Source organism: Mustela lutreola, chromosome 14, assembly GCF_030435805.1.
Source record: "Mustela lutreola isolate mMusLut2 chromosome 14, mMusLut2.pri, whole genome shotgun sequence".
In the NCBI taxonomy this organism is placed as follows: Eukaryota; Metazoa; Chordata; class Mammalia; order Carnivora; family Mustelidae; genus Mustela; species Mustela lutreola.
The window spans coordinates 17,076,525-17,103,748 of NC_081303.1; the positions used below are offsets into that span (position 1 = coordinate 17,076,525).

General features: G+C 36.1%; 1 protein-coding gene across 1 annotated transcript in view; it reads left to right on the plus strand.

Moving 5' to 3' along the window:
- XPR1 (xenotropic and polytropic retrovirus receptor 1) overlaps positions 1-23,584 on the plus strand; it is a 255,791-nt gene extending 232,207 nt beyond the window's left edge. The window contains exons 12-15 of the mRNA XM_059146831.1: positions 4,758-4,924; positions 9,008-9,147; positions 14,391-14,612; positions 17,638-23,584. Coding sequence (XP_059002814.1) covers positions 4,758-4,924; positions 9,008-9,147; positions 14,391-14,612; positions 17,638-17,698 — 590 coding nt within the window. The 3' untranslated portion in view covers positions 17,699-23,584. The remainder of the gene's footprint in view (positions 1-4,757; positions 4,925-9,007; positions 9,148-14,390; positions 14,613-17,637) is intronic.
- Positions 23,585-27,224: the final 3,640 nt, after the last annotated feature.

Sequence of the window (27,224 nt, forward strand, 5' to 3'; positions counted from 1 at the left end):
TGTGGAATATAGAAATAAAATTTTTCTTTTGAGTTAATCTTAAATATTATAACCATATGGTAAACAATGCAGCTTATAATAGACAGTAAATATCTGTTGCATGAATAAGTGAATTCCTGTGTAGTATTTTCTTATTATTAAAACAATATAGCAGGGCTGCCTAGATGGCTCAGTTAGTTAAGCATCTGCCTTTGGCTCAAGTCATGATCACAGGGTCCTGGGAAAATATCACTACCCTAATAGCAACTATTTTCTTTAGCCTACTTTTCCTTTTAATTATACAAGTAAAACATGGATGTGTATATATCACTATAAAAATAAAATTCAAATAATACAGAAATACCTAAAGTTTTAAAAGTGAGTCCCTTTAATAATCTTAACTTCCTTCATCAGGCACCCTTCATTAAGTACCTCTGTCTTTTTCTATAAACATAAATTTTATATATCATATGAAGTAATATATGTATAGTATTTAAATTATTTTTCACATACCTTAGAAATATTTTTTAATGTTTCTTCATAGTTTTGTGGACTGTCTTTTCATTTTAGAATTGAGACAGATATAGAAAAATAAAGCTGTCTAGTACAAAAAAGTTCGTTGGATAAAGATTCCCATTTCTAATTTCTTCATTTATCTTTAGGCCTAATGATTTCTATTTTTGTCTCAATCATTTTAAATTATGAATTTTCTATAATTACGAAGTTGGAAAGAGGCAGAGTCTGGATTCAGACCCAGATCTTCCTACTTCAAATCCAGTTATCTTTTCACTTACTGTCTCTCTGAACTTAAGCTTTCTTAACTATAAAATGGGAATAATAATGTCTTTCTTGCCTGTTCTTAGGATAAATATGATAATCACCTGAGGACATATAATACATGTGACCGACCTCAAATTTTAACTAAAACGCCCTAAAGATCAGAGGAATATCTATATCCATTTTTAGATAACCATATTAATCTTGTTATTCAGTGTTTTGATGCTTTTTAGGTCATGGGAATAGAACTAAGATTTGCTAGATAACACAGTCATTCATAACTTAGCTTACCTGTATAGGTTTGGGCTTTGAAAACCGTGTCTAGTCCATTTTATTTTTTTAATTTAATTTCAGATTAGAAACTAGTAAACTGTTATCAGAGTAGAAAGGTTTTGTTTGAAAAGGGAACCATTCACTTTCTCTTTATACAATGCCACTATTTTCATTTTAAAAATATCTTCCCCAAAATGTGGTTATAGATGATCTTCAAATGTAATCTTTCTGGTTTCTCTCTTAGCACTTTTCCTAACACATTATTTTGCTTTATCCCTCCTATGGTAACCATGGGTACAAAACTTTAAGAAGCTTATTTCTATTTGTTTTACATTCAGCAGATACCATTACCATAAATACTTCTTTTATGAATTATGCTTCTAACATGACAGGTGTGTAATAGAAGCTTAGGGTGGAATAGCAATGACTTGATTTTCTCTGATTCTGAACATCACTAAAGTGGGCTACCAGAGGTAGCCAAGAGAGAATTAGATGTAATTGCTTGCCTAAAGTGATAATATCTTTCCAGTACATCCCCTGAATCCCAATAAAGGCAGATGATTTCAGGGAGAAGCTCTCCTCATTTGGGAGATGGGAAAGATCAAGTAAGGGTAATAATTAAAAAGAGACCAAAATGTAACACATGTAGACTGGGTATACACTAATCATTATTTGAAAAAGTAAGATAAAGCACTATTTATTCCAAAATATTCTGTTGAAATACTTGCTTTTTGAAGTCAGTGAAGGCCTGTATGTGTTTCATAGAAATTTCATGGAAATAATACGAGCTTAGAAAGGAGGAAGGCAGGTGACTCACTGTACCATTTTAAGAATTCTACTCTAAGAAGAGAACTTGTATTAAAATCTAGAACACATTAAAGAAAACAAGCATATTGATTTTTGTTTCCTGGTTAATTCTTTCTTTTGAACTCCACCCCCCACAATCTCCTTTTAATAATAATTTGAACTTGATGATTTCTTTAGTAATTAGAAAAGGATATCAGCTTTCACTAATAACACTTGATGTTACCTATACTTACTTGAGAAATACTCATTTTTTAACCTTTTGCTGAATGTATCTATTATTTTACTCTAATTTCATTTCTTTTACTAGCAAACAAAATAATGGTTTGTTGTTGTGAAAACTATATGAGAGAATATATATGAAATGCCTGGCTCATAGTAAGCATTCAATTTTTTTAAAAAGAATTGCAAATATAATTTACAGTTAAGTTACTTTCTTTACCTCTTTGTGTTGATCTTGTTTTGAAAATATGAGAACACTGAATTTTATTAAGGTGCTACATTTGCTTGGTAATTTTCTTTGCAACCCTTAGTAGATAAGTTCTAAGATTTTTTAATGCAATTATGATACTAATTATTGAATAATTCTACTCAGCTAGACAGTGTCTATCTACAGAATGAAGTAAACATCATAACACATCCAACTAAACTAGATAGTAACTGTTTTGTTAGGACTTTGAACTTATTATTTATGTGATACAGTATTACAGTATAAATAAATACTCAACCCAATTTACTTTTGGTGAAGAAGTTTTTATGAAAATAGTTCAAACCTGAAAATGTGTTTATATCTAAACTTGACTGGTCACTTGTATCACATCACTTGTGGACCACTGAAAAAATATTGGTTTCTATGTCCAACCGCTGACTTTCCAGAAGAAGCTGAACAGTGATGGGCTAACATGTTTAACAAACCAGCTCTTAGGTAGGAGGAGGGCTAGGAGATACTGATCTGCAGTGTCTGTTGACTTCCATGGTGTAAATACTTCTATAAGTTACTAAGATAATATTGAATGTTGGGAAAAGATGTACAGTAGCACAGCATTATATAATAGTTCTATCATACAGATACCAAAAAACATACATAACCTTAAAAGGGTAATAGCAAAATTTAGTAAATTAATTTGTAGTAAAATATAGTAAATGTAGTAAAATGTAGTAAAATTTAAAGTAAATGTAAATTAAAGTAAATTTTTTAAAAAGTGAATTAAAGTAAAATGTAGTAAAATTAATTTGTAGTAAAATGTAGTAAATGTAGTAAAATAATTAGAGTTTTTATTACCTTTGTTTAATTGTAAGTTTATATAATTAAATTTTAATAATTGTGTTTAACCGTCAGCTTAGTTCTGAAAATATAACAGTTCTTAAGAGCTTGTATGAACTGATTAATACTAGAAACTATAACATACCCATATTTTTTTAAATCAGCTAAGTAATTCTGATGCAAGCAACCTGCCAGCTTAATTATTTTTTCTAAAATACAGATAAGATCCTGAGTACCAAGAGTCATTCCATAGTCAGACCCAAAATGTCCTTTCCAAACTCGTTTTAAATCACACCCATTCTCTTATATCCTCCATATGGCATCCAAACTAGATTTAGATTGTTTGCAGCTCCTTAGACACACCTTGTACTCTCCCAACCACCTTCCTTTTCATTATCTTCCTTCAGCTTTGAATGTCCTTGCCTCATCTGCCTGACTTCTGCAACACTGTTTATTCATCCTTCTACAAGTAACTCAAATGCTACTTCCTTTTATTTCCTACTGTTGGAAACATTCCTATTCTTCTTGATGTTCTCATAGTGATTTGTTTATACTTCATTTTGAGCTCAGATTTATCATCAGTAACAAATGGCTATTTCCACTTAACTATATTATAAATTTCTAAAGGGTGCCTTTGAATCATTCGGTACTTAACACTTTTAATACCTAAAAATGATTAATAAACACTTGTTTTAATAGGAAGGACTTTAACTTATTTTAATAGGAAGTATGTGGATAAGGCATGATACATCCTTTATTTTCTATGCCTTTGGGAAACTAACCAAAATTTAAACTTTTTTGAATTAGATGTTTCAAACCTTTTTCTTGTTAATTGAGGACCACATTAATACCTATATCCTGCACAATAACAGGGAATACAAAAATGATGACTCAAGCTTACTAAAGAAGAATTTCACTAGAGAATATATGAAGGACTTAAGAGTAAAAAATACTAAATTATATAACTACATATACAAATTATTTTTATTATTCTGATTTAGTATACTTTATAGTGTTCCCAGCATTTGTATCTATAAACAAGCTGTAAAAAAAGCAAAAATACTATGCTTTGCTTTGTGATTTGAGAGAAATTTGCTTTCATATATGTCCTTAAGGATAATCATTCTGTTGCTTTCTGGCATTTAATCTGGAATTAAAAGTATCTGCCTTCACAATAAGTATAGACAAGATCTAAGTATAAAGGGAGTGTTTTAAAGTAAAAACAATCCAAGAATTTCTTGAAGCAAATGTAGCACATTTCTTATTAGTGGTATTTCATAATTTTTTTTTCATCTTTGACCCTAATCCGCCACCTGATGGCAAAAATTAAAATGACATCTTTTGTAATACTCAAAACTTCATTGCAGTTATTTGGGTTTTTATGTATTCATTTTTATGGAGCCTCCAAAACTCCAAATACACATTTATACAAATTTTATGTATTTGGTAAATGTTTGATGATTACTTTGTATTTCAGGAGAATTGGAGGTACTATTTAACTTCTGTTAGACAGTGTCTCTACTAGGGAAGTTTGTTTAAAATCTTAGTTCCTTTATGGAGCTGTATACAGAGTCTGTTTTTTTAAATTAGTTTTGTTTAATGGGGAATTTTATTTAAATCTCTCAATTTTCTCTTTTACCTTTCCCGTTTCTTTCTTCAGAACGAGGTCACTCAGACACCATGGTATTCTTTTACCTTTGGATTGTGTTTTGTATCATCAGTTCCTGCTATACCCTCATCTGGGATCTGAAGATGGACTGGGGTCTCTTTGATAAGAATGCTGGAGAAAACACCTTTCTCCGGGAAGAGATTGTATACCCCCAAAAAGTATGTACAAAGCATGCTTATTATTTGTTTTAAAAACAACTCCTGTATATCACCAGCCAACTCCTGTTATGATGCATACCTAATCCCAACCCAATACATTGAGAAAAAGCAACTAATCACCAAAAAATACTAATTCATTCAGTCAGCAAAAATAATCAGGTTTTTACCATATGCTGGGCACTATAGAAAATAAAAACAAAGTTGTAGTTCTCAAAGAGGCCATAAACTATATAAAACAGGTAAGCCAGCAAATTATAATACAATGCAATAAAGTCTAGAGTAGAGGAATAAATAACTTGCTATAATTTATTACCTAATTTTGAACATGCAATTCACTGTTTCACATTCCCTCTATTCTTTGCCTGCTTTGCAAACTCCTGTTCCTTCTTTTTTATTTTAATTATTTATTTTCAATTGAAGTATAGTTGAGGCATGAGTGTTACATTAGTTTCAGGTGTACAGCATAATACTTCAGCACTCTGTGTTATGTTGCACTCACAAGTGTAACTACCATCTGTCAGCATGCAGCACTGTTTCAGTACCATCGACTATATATTCCCTGTGCTGTACTTTTCATCTGAGTAACTTAATTCATAATTGGAAGCCTATATCCTTCCACCCCCCTTTACCCATTTTGCCCATTTCTTTACCCCCCACCCCTCTGGCAACCATCAGTTTGTTCTGTGTATTTGTGGGTCTGTTTCTACTTTTTGTTTCTTAATTTGCTTTTTAGATTCCACATATAAATGAAATCATGTGGTATTTGTCTTTATCTTCTGATTTATTTCACTTAGCATTGTGCCTTCTAGGTCCATCCATGTTGTTGCAAATGACAGCATCTCATCCTTTTTTATAGCTGAGTAATAGTCCATTGTGTGTGTAAATATATATACATCTTCTTTAGTTATTTGTCTATCAGTGAACACTTCGATTGCTTCCATACCTTGGCTGTTGTAAATAATGCTACAGTAAAACAAAGGAGTACAGATATCTTTTTGGGTAAATACCAAGTGGAATTACTGGATCATATGGTCTATTTCTTTTTTTTCATACTGTTTTCCACAGTTGACTACACCAATTACATTCCCACCAGCAGTGCATGAGGGTTCCTTTTTCTCCACATCCTCTCCAGTTCCTCCTCTTAAAAAGTCAGTTCAAGGATTACAATCTCTAAAAAGCCTTTCTTTTTCTAAGCATATTTAGCCATTTGTCCCAATTCCATTTTAGCCTCTACAAACTTCTGTTATAGCAGTTATCACATTGTTTTATAATTAACTGTTTAGGTATCCATATCCCTCACTACCCAACATAGTTCCTAGCATATAGTAGACTTAATATTTGTGGAATGACTAAATTAACACTTGACTGAGTCAGCAGTGCTATGAAAGCACAAAGGAAAGGAAGTGCCTGAATCTTTGGTACGTCAAGAAGGTGTCCCTTTTCATTTATTTCAGCCAATTTTTGTTAAAGTAAAGTGCCAAGCTGAAAATGTATGGATAATTCCTTACGAATTATTTATATATGAATAAAAGGATAAAAGAGTCTAAATTAAAAAGAGGACAAAAGTGCCAATCTGAAGATATATGGATAATTCCTTAGGAATTATTTATATATGAATAAAAGGATAAGAGAGCCTAAATTAAAAAGAGACCAAAAGTATCATTACTCAGATAATAAAAGAAATTTAACAATCAACTAGGAATCTTGGTAAGTGAATTTTGATCTCAGGTGTCTCACTAAATTAGCTACATAACTTTAGGCAACTTTACTATAGTATATTCTCTTCTACCAGATAATCTCTTGATCCTTTCCCAGTTCTGAAATTCTGTGATGAGGAGGGATATATAGATTGGGTCACTAATAATTCATACTATGACAGAATGTCCCCAGTACCTCAAAACTACACTTTGAAAAGTGTGTGAATACATAATATTCAGTTGATGAATAGTGAAAGCTGTTTTAATAAAGTGAGGACTAAAGTAGGAGAGTCATACAAAGAATGATATGTCAGGTAACTTTAGATAAGCAAATGAAGACAGAAAGAAGGGTATTAATTTATACTGATCATTTGTTACATAAGCTATAGCAATAATCCCAATGTGCAGATTTAGAACATATGACCAGCAACAGACTAGAACATATCTTTATAAATCTCATTTGAAAACAAAATCAGGGAGCATCTCAGTTGTTAGAGCATGCCACTCTTGATCTCAGGGTTGTAGGCTCAAGCTTCATTGGGTATAGAAATTACTTTACAAAAATTTACAAAAAACTTTTTTTTTTAAAGAAAGTAAGAAAATCGGTAATGTCAAGTACAAGTCAGAGAGCAGACATGAGTTCAGGTAAATTATGGTCCTTTTGTGTGCACCAGAATGTTGTGCCTTATTGCTCCTTACATTGTTCTTGCCTTACTGAACAATGTAATACATTTACTTCTCATGCTGATTGCTTAGATAAACTGTTCATATTTTCATATAAATGTTAACCCATGCCTCCTTTTAAATAGTTCTAACATATTGGCTTCTGTGTAATTAAATTAGTGGATAGTTTTTCATTCAGTTTCCTTATTGCATATTTTCATGACCCTAGGAAATGCAGTATATGGTTTCCTACATTATAATTTGCAGATTTATAAGAAAAATGTTCTGCTGGATCGCCACATCCCTTTTAATCTTAGAAAGAAAAATACTGGAATAAAATTCATTTACACAAAAAGGGAAGGAAAGCTATTGGTGGAGTCCGGTGAAGCTTCATTTAAAAATTAAGAACACAGTGAAATCCCAGTTCCTAGGGATTAATAGTATGTATTTCTGAGTACCACATCCTGGTCCAGGGAGTATTTTTGTTTTCTCCATATTAAAACTTCATTTTTCTATGTCACTAGTCCTCACGTTAAGTGTATTCCTCCCCAAGACTTTCACATTTTTGGTAACATCAGCTCCTGCATAGTCAACTGTGGATCATGTTAAGACTGACTTAAAGTAACAAGAAATTGCAGTTCTTCACTGATGAGTTCACTGGATGTGAATTTATCCAAAAACTGCATTATCACTGTATTGGGTGGATGGGGGAAAAAACAGGGAGGGTATGTAAGTATGTTAAAATCTTCATAAAAATTCATCCTAATCAGCAGTGGATAACATCTCCAATTGATTAATCAAGATATGCCAATATACACACATTATTTAGAAATATGGAGGATAAATACTAGGAGAGATAGCTACAAATCCTGAAATTGTTTGTGCCTAGAGAATGAGAAGAGAAGTGGGCAAGGGGACTGCTCTTTTTTGTTGTTGTTTATAGCCTTCTAACATGACTAATACTGCTTTGTTATTTAAAAAAAAAATGCAATGGTATAAATACATGGCAGTTCTAGTTTCCATAAGATCTCACAACCTTTAAATACATATATTTAAAGAGCTAATTATCCAGAGATTAATAAGAAACAAATCCATGAATTACAGTTCTAGTCTGCTGGCAATTTGTATACTTGAAACTTTTGTGTAGCTAAAACTGGACTCCTAAATAGTGGATACTAGTACCTATAAGAATTTGAATGCTGTCTTTCCCACGTAAAAATAGTACATTCCTTAAATTCAACCCATGTTTGTGATATCCAAGCTTCATTTTATTTAACAACCTTGAAAAAAAAGGTAAAACTCCTTCAAATGCAGAGTAAGGTAATATGAAAATAAAAGTGCAAATAACACAGTTAATCTGCTAATCGTTTTGCTCTTGAGTCTTTATTAGCATATGTTGTAAATATTAATATATAATCTCAATCAGAGCAAGGATCTCATCTGGTTTATATTTCTGGAGTTTAGAAGAGAGCCTGGCATACAGTATGAGAATAAAATATAGTAGTTAAGTAATTAATGAAATTCAAAAAAACTTCATTTTGTTATTGTACTTATTTAAGAATATAAATTAGTGAGATTTTTCTAAAATAGAAAATAAAAATCATTTTTCCGCTTTAACCTGTGCTTATTGGTGGGACATACGTGACTCTTGTTGCTGTGATAGATGTGCTTATTGGTGAGAAACATAATGGGAAGTGTACTCACTTTGCTTATTATTCCTTAGGCCTATTACTACTGTGCCATCATAGAGGATGTGATTCTGCGCTTTGCTTGGACTGTCCAAATCTCAATTACCTCCATGACATTGTTGCCTCATTCTGGGGACATCATTGCTACTGTCTTTGCTCCCCTTGAGGTTTTCCGGTAAGCAAACTACCAGAAAGTCTATCAAAGTTTCTTTCCCCTAGAAGACACCCAATACTTATAAATTAGAATTTATTAAAACAGTATTTATACTTGAAAGGCTTAAATTTTCCAGCTTTTCTCAAACTTCTCATTAGCCTCAGAGTTGGAAAATCCTACTTGAAGGTCTAAGAGGTTAATTCTTAACAAAGTTAAAAATACTACTAATGGTGGCTTATAAGCTTTTTTTAGAATTGGGCTCCATTAGAAGGGTCATGAGTGGAAATTGGGACATAAAAAGTTTTAGAACAGAAATTAAAATAAAAATCTTTTGAGAATTATTATTTGCAATTTGACATTTTGGGTTATTCAGGCAGCTTTTTCACTAGAAACAAAGGAAATGCCAGAGGAATTGTCTTTTAAACCTTCCTAAAGATATCAGCAATCTAATAATATAGCCTAAAATGTAAGTAAAAGCAGGTACCCCAAGGTAAGCAAAGCATTAAAGCTAATTTTGCACGAAAGAAATTTGCCAAATCTTGGGCGCCTGGGTGGCTCAGTTGGTTGGACGACTGCCTTCGGCTCAGGTCATGATCCTGGAGTCCCGGGATCGAGTCCCACATCAGGCTCCCAGCTCCATGGGGAGTCTGCTTCTCCCTCTGACCTTCTCCTCGCTCATGTTCTCTCTCACTGTCTCTCTCTCAAATAAATAAATAAAATCTTTAAAAAAAAAAAAAAAAAAAAAAAGAAATTTGCCAAATCTAGAGCAAAAAAGGCACAAATTACAAATAAAAAAATCCTCAAGACATATATATATATATATATATATATATATTTTAAAGTAAGATGAGGGACACCTGGGCGGCTCAGTCAGTTAAGTGTCTGACTCTTGATTTCTGCTCAGGTTATGATCTTGGGCTTGTGAGATCCAGCCCTGCGTCTGGCTCCATGCTGATCATGGAGCTTGCTTAAGATTCTCTCTGTCTCCTTTTTTCTCTACCCCTTCCTCACTCCCCTTCTCTTAAAAAAAAATAAAAAAGTAAGATGATATTATGAGCAGCTTTATGCCAATAAAGTAAAAACTTTGGAATGAACAAATTCCTTGAAAAGCACTTGATATAATGAGCACTGGATATTATATAAGACCGGTGAATCACTGAACTGTACCTCTGAAACTGATAATGTCCTATATGTTAACTGAATTTAAATAAATAAAGTCAAGAAAGAAATAGAATATCCCATAGGTTTATATGTATTAAAGAAATCATATTCATATTAAAATCTTTCTCACAAGGGGGATGTCTGGGTGGCTCAGTAAGTTAAGCACCCAGCTTGATTTCAGCTCAGGGTCATAATCTCAGGATCATGAGATGGAGCCTGTATCAGCTCTACGTTCATCAGGGAGTCTGCTGGAGATTCTCTCCCTCTCTTTCTCTCTAAAATAAATAAATCTTTAAAAAAAAAAAAACTGTAGGCCCAGGGAATTCCTCCAAATATATGGAGATTGAGGAGGAATTATCAGTGTATATAAAACTCTGGCAGAGGAAAGATGCAATAAAAGGAACACTTCTGGGGCACCCGGGTGGCTCAATGGATTAAAGCCTCTGCCTTCAGCTCAGGTCATGGTCTCAGGGTCCTGGAATCGAGCCCCAAGTCAGGCTCTCTGCTTAGCGGGGAGCCTGCTTCCTCCCTCTCTCTCTGCCTACCTCTCTGCCTACTTGTGATCTCTGTCTGTCAAACAAATTTAAAAAAAAAAAAAAAAAGAAAGGAACACTTCCCAGTTTATTTTGTGCAACCAGCATGACTTTGATATCTAAACCTACGAGAACATTCCAGGAAAGACCAACCAGTCTGTTTCATGTAGAGTAATGCAAAACTCCTGAAGAAGATATTAGCTAATGAGTCCAACAACATATAAAAAGCATAATACATCACAACCAAGTTAGTTTCATTTTAGGAATGTGAGTTTTAATATTAAAAATCATTTAACATTTAAAAATTAATCTGTGCTAACTCACCACATTAATAGAATAAAGGGGGGACATCCTTCATGTGTGTAGAAAACACCATTGAGAAAAGTTAGTACCTGTTCATGAATAATTCAAAGATTATGTACAAAAAACATAAATAAGATCATATTTAGTGGTAAAACACTGTAAGCTCTCCCTCGAGATCAGGAGTGAGATTATTATGCATGTTGTCTCTTCATTTTAACATCAGACTGCAAGTATAGCTAGTGTAGTGTAGGATGGGGAGGAGACATAGTGAGAATTAGAAAGGAGGGGCACCTTGGTGGCGCCGTCTGTTAGGTATCCAACTCCTGGTTTCAGTTCAGGTTTTATCTCAGAGTTGTGAGCTCAAGCCCTGTGCTAGACTCCATCAGCAATCTGCTTGAGATTCTTTCTCCCTCTCCTTGTGCCCCTCCCCCCACTGCCTCGCATGCGTGCCCTCTCTCTCAAATAAATAAATCTTAAAAAGTCGGGGGGGGGGGGGCACCTGAATGGCTCAGTGGGTTAAAGCACCTGCCTTTGGCTCAGGTCATGATCCCAGGGTCCTGGGATCGAGCCCCACATCAGGCTCTCTGCTCAGTGGGGAGCCTGCTTCCTCCTCCCTCTCTGCCTGCCTCTCTGCGCTTGTGATCTCTGTCTGTCAAATAAATAAATAAAATCTTTAAAAAAAAAAAAAAAGAAGAATTAGAAAGGAAAAAATAAAACTAATTATTCATCCATTGACATGGTTGCATATGCAGAAAATTCAAAAGAATTTACAAATAAGCTATTAGAATATATGTAGCTGCATTCCTGAATACAAGGTCAGTATAAATAAAAATTTAATGTTCTAAAAAACAATCCCAAATAATTAGAAAATAAAATTTTAAAAAACACCATTTTGATATATATATCTAGGAATAAATTTAATGAATGATTATGTGTACAAAAATTGACAAGCCAGTTCTATAATTTATATGGAAACAGGACAAAGAACAGCTAAGACTAGAGGTGCCTGGGTGGCCAGTCAGTCGAACGTCCAACTCTTGGTTTTGGTGCAGGTCTGATCTTACGGTTGTGAGATCGAAACCGGCCTCAGGCTTTGTGCTCAGTGTGGAGTTGCTTGGGTTTCTCTCACCCTCTCCTCTGTCCCCCAGCCCCTGCTTGCTTTCTCTGTCTCTAAATACAAGTGAATTTAAAAAAAAAAAAAAAAAAAAAAAGTCTAGAATAGCCAAGACTATGCTGAAAAGAAAAAAGTTAAAGAACTTATCCTCTCAAATATCAAGACTTACTATATAGCTACAGCAATTAAGACAGTGTCTGGTATTAGTGAAAGAATAGATAAATTGTACACTGGAACAGAATAGGGAGTCCAGAAACAGATCCACAAATACACTGACACTACCTGATTTCTGACAAAAGTAGTTAAATAATGGTGTGGAAAAAGAGGTTCTTCAATAAATGATAGTAAGTCAACTGGATATCCATATGGGGGGGAAAATGAATCTTGACTCTTACTGTATACTGTATACAAAATCAATTCCAGGTGGACTACAGAACTACATATGGAAGGTAAATCAATAAACTCTCTAGAACATAGGAGAGTGCTGTAAAAGGCAGCTTTGGGTGTATAATATTATACTTTTTATTTCTGAGTGGTAATTACACAAGGTGATCACTTTACAGTAATCAAGTTGCACACTTAGTGATTTGTAAAATTTTTTAGATTCTATGTAATACTTCAATTTAAATGCCTATTTTAAAGAAAGCAGCCTAAAAGAAAGGATTATCATCAAAGTGGCAGTTAGGTTGACTGCTGACTTCTCAACAGTAACAATGAAAATCAGAAGTCATTAAAATGATACTTTCAGTGTGCTGAAAGAAAATGACGGTCTACCTAGAGCTCTTCCTCCATGGAAAATATCTTTCACAAAGGAAAATAAAGGTATTTTCAGACATGTTTATAGCATTCCTCTGAGTCAGGATGACCACATCTATCACAATGCTCTGATAAAATAAGATTAAACCTGAGAGATAAATATTGAATCTAGAAACAGTATACTTGTTGCTGTTAGTGCTCCTTCTCAATCGTGTGTCATCCCTCGTCTTCACTTCCCCAAATTTCTAGGTCTAGGACCTGAGACTCTCCATCACTCTAAGACTGACCCCCCTCCCACTTCTTCCTCTTCCACATAGGATGCTGCTTTATGAATTTTTAAAAAATGTTTTTCTAGTAAAGAAAAAAAAAGCTCACTTTTTAAATTCTTGATTATTTCACTTCTTTAAAAATTATTTGCTTAAAAGTAGAATCAGATATCCTGTCACCCATGAAAACAAACGCAAAAAACTTCCTTTGAATCTACTTTCCTCCTCCAACTCTTGCCCGTTTCTGTCTCCTCTACAGCAGAACTCTTCAAAAGATGTCTGTACTTGGTATCTCCACTATCTCACACCTCCCCATTCTCCCTTTAATTCAACTCAAGTCTTTTTTCCCCAATACTCAAACTAAATTGCTTTTGTTAATAATCTACAGTAATTACAGTAATAGCAGCAAACACTCATGTATTGCCCACCGTGTGCCTGGCACTGTTATGAGCCTTTTGTGTGTATTAACTGATGAATCCTCACAACAATCTTCGGGTAGACACTGTTACTATCCCATTGTGCTGATGACACTGAGGCGTAAGTTAAGTAACTCATCCCAGGTCATTATACTTAGTAAATGGTGGAGTCATGAGTTGAATCTAGACCGTCTTTCAGAAATCTGTGCTCTTGTATCACACTGCCTCCCTGTTTGCTAAATCCAGCATTCAGTTCTCTGTACCTACCTTACTTTACCTCTCAGCAAGGCACTGTTTTCACTTCATTTCTCAGAGGCCTAGTCTTCCTAACAATTCCTTCTCAACTCCTTTAGCGGTTCTTGTTCCTCTTCCCAAATTGTTAATGTTGGAATGTTCCAGGGTTTAGTCCTCTGCCCACTTCTTTCCTCCACTTATATTATTCTTAATCCCATGACTTGTGCAGTTCTCCAGTCCCAGACTCTCCCTAGAACTGCAGACACATATCCTTCTAGCCACTGGAATTTCCCCCTTTGCCTCAACCTTTCTAGTTCCCTCCCCACCCGCCCCCACACCATCTTTTCCTGTTCTAATATCCTAATCCTTCATTCCTTGTTTTTATTTCGTTGAGTGGAAACTTGGTAATACTGGGAGGGTTACAGGTTATGATAGCTCAGATTTTATAAATAATTTGCTTACTTACCCCATTTTTGCTAAGGCGATTTGTGTGGAACTTCTTCCGCCTGGAGAATGAACATCTGAATAACTGTGGTGAATTCCGTGCCGTGCGGGACATCTCTGTGGCCCCTCTGAATGCAGATGACCAGACACTCCTAGAACAGATGATGGATCAGGATGACGGCGTACGAAACCGCCAGAAGAACCGGCCATGGAAGTACAGCCAGAGCATATCCTTGCGCCGGCCTCGCCTCGCTTCTCAGTATGTATGGAATCTGCTTTTCAGAGACCAGTTTCCTTCAGGTGTTGACCCTGGTTAACATTTAAGCCAAAAAGGTATCAGGTTGAACCACATGGAAATCCTGGCATTCAACCATTTTTCACCTACCAAAAACAGCAAGAGCAGCAATTTCATATAATCCAATCTATAGAATGTTTTAACACAGAGAGTAAAATGTCATTAATACATTAATTAATACATTAATGCTACGAATTTGACATTAAAAGTACACTGGGGAAAATTTGATGGAAAATAATTTACTTGACTCTTCAGTATGTTTTGTATACAAATAATTTTCAAGTTACAAACTTTAGGAATCCTGGCTCTGCAACTTGACCTCTATGTAACCTTGACCAAATTACCTAATTTCTCTATATTGCCCTTCCTCTGAAAATTGAAATTAATCTGATCCCTGCTTATAGAGTGGTTATGACATGGGATTTAGATCAGTTTCCTCACAGAAAAAGTTCTTATATATAAATAGCTTGTATTTATTATTTTTATTTTCTTACCAAAATACCCAAATAGTATTTTTATAAGCCATTAACTTTGTATGATCCTAAAAGGAACAATAAATGTAGACTGTATTGTGGCTGCACTTGGAATTTAGAAACAGATTTCACAGTGGATTGGAATGACGGGGGAGACTTAAGTTGAGCGTGGGCAGTTGTCTAAAGGATAAGAGAATACTTGACTAGGCCAGAGGCACAGTAAAGACAATTAAGGGCAGAAGGGAAGCTATGTGACTAGAACTATAGTAAAAAACAAAACAAAACAAAACTGTAGCTGAGTAGATGAAAAATGATTATAAAAGGCTGGAAAATACAAACTTGATCATATAGGCAGGAAGGATTCAAAGATTGTTTTTATTTTTATTTATTTTTTTTTTTGGAGAATGTTTTTCATGATAGAATGACGTGAAAGTAGTATTTTCAAAAGAAGCTTTAATGCCACTGTGGAAGATACGTTGGGAAATGGAACCCTAAAGTCCAGAAAACCAACTGGAAGGCCACCATGGTATTCTGAAGTATCAGACATGGAGGACTTGGGTTAGGATGCTTTACAGTAGGACTAAAAATAATATAAGGAGATGTTTTAAAGGACCTAAAAAAATTAGGAGGTAGTAATAGTAACCCATAGATATAGAAGAGCAGAGGAGAAATTGCCCAAGCTTCAGACAGAATTTGGAAGTTCTCTGAAGAGGACAGGTAGAGAAAAGAAAAGCCGGGAGCTAAGCCTGAGGAAACACAGAGAAAAGGAAAAAAGGAATAAACAAAAGGAGCAAGAAAGGAAGGACCAGCGAGGTCATTGGGAAGAACATCAAAACAAAGCATGAGACTGTTGTAGTAAGGTCACAGAGTTTGAAGAAGCAGGAGGAGGGTCTGGGAGGGATGGTGGGGTGAACAAGTAAGTGCAGCGGGTGGGAGGAGGTAGTTGTGTCATTGAGCATTATCCTTGTCTGTCACCAGCAGAGGGCAATCTAAACATACACTATTTCTGCTTCAGAACCAGGGAAGCTTTTGGGCACTAAACTATTATGTTCAATTCCAGGAGTGAAGTGGAAAAACACTGAGATAGTAGACTGCAACCAGAAGAAGATGTTTAGAACAATGGAACAGGTTATGTGCAATGGAGAGAGCAGGAAATCTAAAATAAGAAGTTTGGAATTTGAGTACTCACTCTGTGTCTCCCGCAGCCTTTAGCACATCCTTTACCTTGCTAAATGTCAGTTTCTACCTCTGTCAAGTGGAAATAATGACACCTAATTCACAAAGGACCACTTGTACCTCATAGGGCTTATGAAATGCAGATTATTTTAATATTATCAAATCCTATTTCTCATCTAGTACAGGAGTGTCTCCCATTGCCTCCTGATTAGATGGCCATCTTATGCTGACTGGAAATTGTCGGTGATAATGAAGTTTATAACTAGATGGGGCACCTAGTTTTATTGTTGGATGGTCATTATGGTGGCTAGCTTACGTTAGGCTGAAACGTGCTTCTCTGTAACTTTAACCAGTTGCTCCTAGTTGGGCTACCATGTCTTAGTCTCCTCCCTCTTCTGCATCATACCCTGTCAACTTTTGAAGACAACTGTCCTGCCTCTCCTTAGGTCTTATCTTCTGCTGGTTTACTCACCTAGTTTCATGTGCACCTCAAATGGCAGTATTTCTATCACTGCTCATCATAATTCCTCATATTTATCTCATACTTATGCTTTTTATATCCATTTTCTCACTTGATATTGATACTGTCTCCATGAGGTAAGAGTACTGTTATGTGAAATGGGTATTATTATTCCTGCCTTATAGAGATGAAAATAATAACAGTCAAAAAGTTACATCATACAATTAGTACTCAAACTCAGATCTTCTTTTTTTACTCAAGTAAATTAACATACAGTGTTTTATTAGTTTTAGGTATACAATATGATTCACTATTTCTGCGTATTACAGAGCATTCATCACAATAAGTGTACTCTTATTTCCCCCCATCTTCCCACCCGTGTCCCCTCTGGCAATCAGTAGCTTATTCTGTGTATGTAAGAGTCTGAATTTTTTGTTTCTTTTTTTTCTCCTTTTTTTGTTCACTTGTTTTGTTTCTTAAATTCCACATGTGAGTAGGATCATATGATATTTGTCTTTCTCTGACTTACTTCACTTAGCATTTTACTCTCAAAGTCTATCCATATTGTTGCAAATGGCAAGATTTCGTTATGCTTTATGGCTGATCAAACTCAGTTCTTCTAGATTGCTTCTTTCTCTGCTATGCATGTCTGGCCATTTTTCTTGTCACTTTCTTGTGGTTGCAGTCTAGTTTCTTAATGTTTTTCCAGTAATACCCAAAATTGAGAATGAACCTCCAGGAATAGTCCATCTGGTGCAATATATAATTCCCATTTATGATGTATTTTTAGTGGTGATAAGATGGGATATGTACCTAATACCGTTAACATGCTTGTATTTTAATAATGGACTAAGTGCTTTTTTCCCCCTTATTCCACTAGATCCAAGGCTCGTGACACTAAGGTATTGATAGAAGACACAGATGATGAAGCTAACACTTGAATCCTCTGAAGTCTAGATTAACATCTTTGGTTTTCCTACTCTACAATTCTTTCCTCGACCAACGCAACCTCTAGTACCTTTCCAGCCGAAAACAGGAGAAGACACATAACACATTTCCGAGCTCTTCCCGATCGGATCCTATGGACTCCAGACAAGCTCACTGTGTTTCTTTTCTTTTCTTCTGGTTTAATTTTCATTTTCTATTTTTAAAACAAATATTTACTTCATTTTGCCAATCAGAGGACATTTTAAGGAACAAAAACATAGTATCTTATGGATTGTTTACAATCACAAGGACACAGATACCTATCAGGATGGAAGAACAGGCATTGCAAGGACCCTCTGATAGGACGGTACCGAGATACCTCGGCTTCCGCTGGGCCCGGTTTTGACTGGTTGAAACCGGACATTGATTTTTAAATTTTTTGTCAGTTTATGTGGAGAATTCTTTCCTTTCCTTCATACCCAGCGCAAATGCACTGGCCGCACTTGCAGGGAAAGTGCAACTTAGAGCAGTACCTTCATTCATGAAGCTACTTTTTAATTTGATGTAACTTTTCTTATTTTGGGGTGGGTGGCTGGGTGGGCGGGAAATATGATGTATTTGTTGCATATAGTTTTCTCATTATTTATGAAACTTAACCATAAAAGAATGCTATAACTCCTGTGCAGTGAAGGTGGTAACAGTGAAAGAAGACAGGGGAAACTAATGTTGGACAGCATGTGAGGGTTTAGTCCACAATACCTCTTTCATGAGACGACTCGCACCAGTTTGACTTTTTCTTTTCTTTTCTTTTTTAATTTTAAGCCAAAGTTTTATTACTGATTTTTTAAGTTGCTGCTGCTTTAGAATCCTGAGCATATCTTTCATAACAAAGCATCTATATACTTCTACGTAACTGGTTGAAATTTTTTAAAAGATCTGATACTTTTTTTTTTAAGGAACAAATGTGGAATATATTTGCCCATACTCCAACCATAACAACTGAAGTTATGCCTTATTAAGTTTCAGCATTTAGGGTAATGGAAGTATAAACTTTACTGACTCTGAATGAGAAGATAAGCTATTTCAGAGACTCCCTACACCTTATTGGATAGTTTTTCTTTTGGATTCACTTGCTTTAGCCAGAATTTGGTCAAATTAAAAGTCTGTTTTGGGGAAACCATATTTTTGAGAGCAAAGAACAAATTATCCTTCTACTGTCACATTAAGTGAATAAAACAGACCTTGGCAGCCATTTCTCCCAGCAGTTTTAAAGAATGAACATTGGATTTCATTCCCTCCTATGAGACAAAAAACAACCTGCTTTTAAGATTTTGGGGGTCTAAACTTGGTGTAAACAAAAGGTATGTTTCTCAGACCTTATCAGACTCTCACGGTCTGTGCACACTGCCCATTTTTACTTCTTTGTCTAATTTCTTTCCTACGTTCCTAAGTCATCCAAATAAGCCCCCAAACCTTAAAGGATTTTGCTTCCTTGAATGTGGTTGGCATTAAATCGAGCATTTCATTATCTAACAAAATTAATATAAATACCAGAAAAAGTGAAATATGTTTTAATCCACCCATCCCCCCGCAGTCCAGATGAAGATTCCAACATCAACATCAGTAGATTCATGAAAGTAAATTACTTCTGCCATTTTCAGCTTAATCTTAGGCAAAGAGACAAATGAGTGGAAGGGCAGCTGTTATTATCACTTACTTAGTCTTGAAAACACATGGTCACTTGCCCCTTACAATACCCCCATGGTCAGTAGCTCTTCTACCATGTATTGCCAAGTCTTCCTTACACCTGTTGTGATTCTAGTAGATTATATTAAAGTTACTGTTACTACCAAAATTCTATCAATTAACTGACAAATAGTTCATTTTTAAAGGAGTTTATTCCATTTTTATTCTGACAAGCTTCCAAAGTTTTTTCCCTTTCCAAATTGCGAGATATTTTTTTTCCTGAAAAAATCATACAAATTTTTGGCTTTTGTTGTTTTTTATGTTTTGCCAAGCATGTTCTTTGGCCCAAAACTAAAGAGGAAAAGTTTAATTACTTTTTTTTAGTTTAATCATTTATAATCAGTGGTAATAATTTAGTGACCTTTAATAGATTAAAGGTTTCATTACTTATACTTGGAATTTTTTTTTTCTAACTATTTTGTTTTTGTACTTTAAAACTATGGGGGAAATATCACTGGTCTGTCAAGAAATAACAGTAATTATTACTGAGTTGGATAAGTCCAGTGGACCAGCCATTTCTTATACAAATAAAACTGGTGGTACTAATGTGTATCCAGAGCAATCTGAATTGTCAACTTCATTTTCTGTTAGTGGCACTATATAATGACACACATAAAATCTTATAGTTGACTTCTGGTATTTGAACTCCCCAGTGTTTTTCTTTCAGTGTATCCTATGGCCAATTTGATTTTTCCTCAACTGTTATGATTCTAAACCCTAATCAGTATTATTTTTTTCATAGATAATACAATGTTAGAGTTTGTTCCTTTTCTGATGTGTTTATCCTTTTAGCATAGTCTGTTCAAGAATGAGAAGATTTATGTAACATTCAGCTTACCAGGACAGATGCTCAAATAAGTATTTAAATACACAGCTTTATGTGCCTTGTGAAGCTGTAGAGAGAAAAGCAGATTTTTCCTCATCAAGAGGAAGCAGTTTGAGAGACAGAGTATACATTTAAATTTTCTTCCTTGAAAAAAAGGCAATGTGCATTTTTCTCTTCTAAGTTTTAAATGCCCTACCAGTTGCCAATGCTGTGTCCTACCTAATGCTTTATTGGAGATGTCTGTACACTGAAACTCTCAGAACTTTTAGGAAATTATTATTACAGAGTCATTTTAAAGGAGTAGCAGTCTAACCAAAGGTAAAACTTCATCTGATTTTAGGTTTAGAAATTCTAGTTTTATTTTATTTGAGAATCAGTTTAAATACTCCCCAAAGGAATAAAAGGGAAGTATTAAATGAATAAAGTTCATTGATATGTATAGAGAAATCAGAAGACAAAGAAAAATGGCTTATTTTCTACTCACAAACATGCACCTATGCTTAAGGCTGCCTATACCATTAAAATGGAATCATTGATGATTTCATGCCATACAGAGAGACAATAAAATGATAAAATTAAGTCATCATTAACTAGGTTATAATGGTAATTTTATGGAAAATGGAAAGAAGTTGAAAACCCATATGCAACTTTCTTTTCCAGTGTCTCTCATTTTTCTACTTAAGAAAGCTGCTCAGCTTCAGAGTCAGAAGCAATGCTGTGAAAGTATGCCAGTCTCCTCATCAGTCACCTGTATGGCCTCTTAAGGAAAATGGGGCCTAGCCCCCAGGATCTGCAACTCCCCAAAGTTTTCAGCATGAGAGTTTTAAGATTTTAATAGATTTTACTAGAAGTAAGTTGTTGATATAGGGTATCCTTCCACCGTAGTCTGACCAAAGTACATTCATAACTACAGAAAGCAAGAAGCAGAGTCACGCAGCGGAAGCGTGCTGGGCCCATAACTACAGAAAGCAGTGCATCCTTTCTTAAGAGGTGAACTAAGGCGAGTTAAAAATAAAAAGTAACCTATTACTGATTTGTACTGGCATCAGATTAACAGACATTTAGGTGAAGAAATTAAAATGATTGTGGAGATAGCAGAGAAGAGTGGGAAGATGTTGGATTGTGGCAGCAAGAAACAGGGCAGTTAAAAAGGGTGTGAAGTCAGTGGCATCAGTCTTGCCTCTCTGTCTCTCCATTAGTGGTTATGCTGGTAGAGCCCTGCCTTTATGTTCCCATCATTTTCTTTTATTCCTTTGCATTATTTAGGACATAATGCCCAAATGCAATTTCCTAAGTAATGACTAGGAAAACTTCTTAACCTAAGGAAACTAATTTAGGAAATAACCCTATCCATGGCATTATTTTATTCAAAAACTCAAGATTCTCTAAAGTGATTGCACTGTTTGGTAAACAAATTTCAGAATACAGTTCTCCTTAATTTGCATGAAATTTTCCTTTCTCAGAAAATAAGTATCTCTTGCTATATAACATATTTAAATTTTTTAAATTAAGATTGCTTCTCAGATTAAAAAAAATCATGTTGAATCTATGGCTTTTTCAACTACAAAATTGCCACACTTTTCTCAAATCTAATAAAGCCAGCATCATTACATATAAAATCCGTAGTTTCTAGGTAAAGACAATACAAGTTATGGTAGCACTTCAGAAAAAGGTAAAGAATAAATCAGATTTATCAGCTTATTTCATTTTATAATGCATCTAAATGTTATTTCTTATGATGATTAGGAGAGTTAAAATGAGATTTTGCAAATTACTTAAATACGTTTCTACATTTCAGGAATCAGTCTTGATAGTAAATCTTAAAAGCAACCTTTCTGCATTATACTTGCAATCTATACAATGTCAGAGCACAGTGATAATGTGGGATAGAATTGATTATATTAGACCCTAAGAAACTTGGGGTGCTACAGTGCTACAGACCAGTAATTTAACTGGCATTAAACCACACTCTACTCACCACACTTGAAAAAGTAAAATTTCATTAGATGGAAAGAGCTTAATTTAAGCAATATGAGTAGTTTGCCTGGGAATGGAGATGAGCCTCCTGATTGGTACACTTCATAATGACCGTTCTTGTATGAAACTGGCAAAACTCTGATACTGAGTTGCCCCATAAAAACAACCTCCCATCATATATTTGCTTACTTACAGTGGAAGAGGAAGTAAGAGGGACAAGATGAGTGTTTCCCCTGAAGTGAAAAGAATCATTATACTTATTTTCATCTAAAATATGTTTCCTTGTAGCAGACCTTTGGTTTATTTTATTAGTATATCGAAGCCACCTTCAGTTTGTTTATGGTGCCATCAACCTAAGGAGGACAATCAAATAACCAATTGTTTGCCTTGGATTCAGTGTGTCTGCTAATTACAGTCTCATCTTGTATACCTTCAAAACCAGTTACTTGACTAAACTTCTACCACATTACCTTAGTTCTTCCTATGCCCTTTCCTCTGGACCACCCAAATCAGAGGGAAGACTTACTACCAGAAAGGTGTGGACTTAAAAGAAAGAGCAAGGATTCCATCTCACTACCCAAACTTCCTGAAGTTCCTATCCAAATTTCCCTGATTGTCCTGTAACAACACCAGCATGGTGGGAATAGGGAGAAAGATCATGGGGAATCCTGAAAGAATGCTGTAATTGATCATGGCATTGTTATTCTTTTGAAGTGTAAAGTAAAATTGTGATCCACTCACATTTGCAAAAAGAGCGGAATTCAAGCTTTATCACATTAAGATTAATTTCTTGCTATATTCTGGATTAGCACAGAAGCTTGTATCAATGAAGACTATTTAGGAGGGGAATAGGGTGTAAAATGTATCTGTCTTTTCAAATCCTCTCCCTCTACTCATGTTTCCTTCACCCCCCTACCACATTGTGTTGGTCAAATGATACTATTCTATGAAACCCTGAGCTATAGTTGTCAAAAGTAACTATGGAATGTGATTAGTCCTCTGTGGGTGCTTCTTTCCCTCTTTTTTTCTCCCTTGCTTTCTTTCTTACTCTCTCCACTCTGGTAAATGGAAAAGGTGACGTCAAAGAATTGATGCTTGCTTGGACTCATGTTGTATCTGTGACTATGCTATTAGCTGTCTCCTTTTTCCTTCTTATATGGGTAGAATTCTTACAATGTGTGGAGTTCCCTTCTTGATAAGTAGGTTAAATGCACAACGTGGTACTGTTTTATAGTTTCTAGATGGTTGTATAAAGCAAAAAGTTAATGTGGTTATGTGTTTTTAAAAGAAAATAAGTGATTGGTTACAAACTCTGTCCTTTTTTCATTATTACAAGCTCTGTTTTCCAACAGTTTGCTGACTCCTTTGTCATTGGCGAATGGCTTGTGTGATTGCATGTTTTTCTCTCTGGGTTTCTTGGGATTCCTGAACATGATTCTTCTTAAGACTAACGTGTGTAAGAGTTTAGGACAAACATATTTCAAGGATGAAACATTTTTTTAACTTTTTCACTAAACTGAAAAATAATCTTAAATGGCCTTTTGTCTTTAGGAGTCTTAGGCATCTAATGGAATGATATAACAGCTCATTTTTTCCTACTCATACAGAAATGCAATTATTAGATGAAATGATAAGTTTAATTGTGTTTTGGAGAGTTGGACTCTGTTTTCACTGACATATCCATGTAGAGAGGAGACAGTAGCTATAGGACGATAAGATTGGATGGCTTTTCTAAGTGTCACTGATGCCTACAGAAGGCTAATGAACCACTGAGGGCAAGTATCAGGTAATTGAAAGCCAGATGGGAAACGGCCTTTTTAGTTGCATACAGCATTCTCATTTCCTACAGCAGGAATCAAAGGGGGAAAGGAGAGAAAGAAGACCAAACCAGGACTTAATAGAGTAGCAGAATTTCAAAGACAGACGACCAAGACAGATCTGTTATGCAAGGTCAGGGTCCTTATCAGGAAAATTGGACACATCAGATACAACATCTAATTGGATCCCCTTCCAAAAGATTTTAATTCCACAAGCTCCTGGGAAAAGTCCGAATCTATAGACCTATTTCCCCATAATCCTCATTAACTCCCCAATCCTACTCCATGATAGGAGACAGTAAAGAGACTTCTCTTCTGCAAGACAATACATGCACACTCAGGATCCTCATAACAGCTGGGACCACACTGGCCCAGCTAAGGGAAGATAGAGACTACACTAAAGGGACCATAAAATAGTACAGGTACTGATAGGAGTTGGGGGAGATCCTGAGGATGCCTGAAGAAAGGAGCCAGAATATAAGATTGAATAGAGAAGAGTTGTTGACTTGGAAGTACACCCCCAAGATACAGAATTTAATTCCATAGTAAAGATTCCAGGAATTAGTGCAAACTTGCTACTAGCATGGCTACCAGAAGCATGGAAAAAGTGATGGCCCACGTGAGTTAAAAAATGGCCCAGTTGAGTAGAGTTAAAATCCAGAACTGCCTTGGCAGACAGTGAAGGATAGAGCTAAAAGTCTCAGGGAAGCAGTCATGCTGGATATACTATGGCTGGAAGGGCAAGAGGAAACACCATGGACAAAGGTCCTGAGGTTCAGAGGTTCCCTAGCATCACCAAAAATTCAGAGGTGACTCTTTATAAAGATGCCTCTACCGAACAATGTTGGCTGATAGCAGCAACAGGGGTGATAGAACTCAAACAACAGAGCCAGGTGGCAACCTAAAACCATCCAAAGCCAAGAAGTCACGATTACTCTCCTGATGGCAAGGTCAGAGTGGCAGCCAAGAGGGCCAGAACCACAGAGAGGTATGAGATAATTCCTATAACAGTGTCCCTAGAGACAAAATAGATGGGCAGTCACCCAGCTTGTACTACTTAGCTTATACTAGCAGAAGTCAATGATGGGCAACTTCAAAGCTGAGGGCAGTTGCCCTAGTAAAAAGTCATAATCCCTTGCCCGATTTCTTAACCTGAGCAAGCCAGTTTTCAGACCCAGAACTGCTGTCAAAAGAGATGACTGGGTCCATAGGAGGGAAAACACTGCAATATCATGGCAAGTATACATAATAGTGATTAGGTAACTACCCATTAGGAAAAAGGGAATGCCCAGATATTTGAGAACGGTTGGACATAGGTCATGAGTTGTCATTAATGGCCCAAGATCTGAATCTTCATGGCCCCCATGTTAGAGTGGGTCCTATGAGGGCCAGATAATAAATGTAGTCCTGACCAATGTCCAGTTTACAGAGATCCTCAGCATCCATGGCCTCACTCAAATAGGAATGACCTATTTGGTGGTTGGCCCAACCCCCACTTGCATCCTTGGTCTGCAAAATAAGAGCTATCATATTGGAAAGGGCCAAGTGGAATTCTCTCAAATTAACTTCCGTCACGTATAAATAAACGTAAAGTCATATTGTGGGGAAAAGAGAATAGAGATTTATTGCCATATTCTATTTACCTCCTCCTCTCAGTCCTTATTAGTTTGACCAGTCTGGTCCCTAAAGAAACCACATGGAGTAGGAAGGGTAACTAAACTAGTACAATCTCAAGTATAATAACGCCAGTTGCCGGCACAGTGCCAGATGTGGCATCTTCATTAGACCAGATCAATACCACCTCAAGAGTATAGTATACAGCCATTGATTGGCATTCTTTTTTCTTTAAGTCAAAACAAAAGATCAGAAACAATTCACATTTCCATGGAAATAATAGACATTAATAGTTTTGCTCCAATGCCATGTTAAGTTCAAACATACCCATGCCAGCTGGACATCCACAGAACAACACATTCATCTATTTCATCAGTGACATATTGAGTCAGATAACCAAGAGATGACTGGCTTGCTGGAGACCTTTATAAGACACGTGTGTTCCAGAGGGCTGGAGCTAAACCCTACAACAATTCAGGTACCTGCACAACTCTAACATTTGCAGAAGGCCAGGAGTCAGGTCCAGCAACCAGGACATCTGCAAAACAAAGACAAATTATTGCATCTTTTACCTCACTATGAAGAAGGAATCAGGCCTGGTCAGCCTCTTCAAGTTCTTGAGTCAGCATATTCGATACCTAGAGATATCGTTGACTCATGCATCTCGTGACAGAGAAGGCAGCCAACTTTAAGTGAATCCCGGAGCAGAAAAGACCACTCTGCAGCCAGCACAGGCTACCAGGCAGGGAGTCCAGATCCATACAATCTGACAGGCCTCCTGGGATTAGAGGTATCCTTGGGGAGGAAAGGCACCATGTGGAGTTTGTGGCAAGTTCCCGTGAGAGAATCACAAGGCAAGCCCCAGGGCTCTGCAGCAAGGCCATGCCATCTGCAGTGAGGAATTGTAGGTTGTTGGAAAACAACCCCTAACCTGCTAGGAGGCCCTGGTAGAGAGAATCACCAAGTACTTTGTAACCAAAATCGCCCATTAAATGCAGGGTCTTCTAAGACCCAATGAGACGAGCCCAGCAACAACCCATCATAAAGTGGAAGTGGGACCTCCAACAGGAGGAGAGGGTACAAGCAGCCTGCATGAACAGGTAACCCAGACCCCTGCTCACCTACCATGATTTCTCAGAGGTTCCTCTTCCTGGGCACACCTATGGCAGGATGAGGGATCCTGTAAGTCCAACTGGAAGAGGAGGGGAAAAACCGGAGTTGTTGCATGGATGGGCTGACTCCATACGTGAGAGCCAGCTGAAGTTGGAGAGCCTCCTACGGGGTGAAGGGCGGTGGGGAGGGGCCTTAAAAGATAGTAATAAGAGAAAATCCTCACAATATTCAGAGCTTTGAGTAGTGTCCTTGGTGCAGAAAAAAGAAGTGTCCCAAGGTTAGAATATATTGGCAAATGGCCCAGCTAGCTGATGAGGAAAATTAGGGTCTGGGATGAAGGTGTATGGATGGACTTATAGGAGAGGACTCAAAGGAGGAAAATCTTTGTATTATATGTTCAAATCCCCAGAGAGCATCCACCATTGATGAAGAACTAAATCAAGTAGA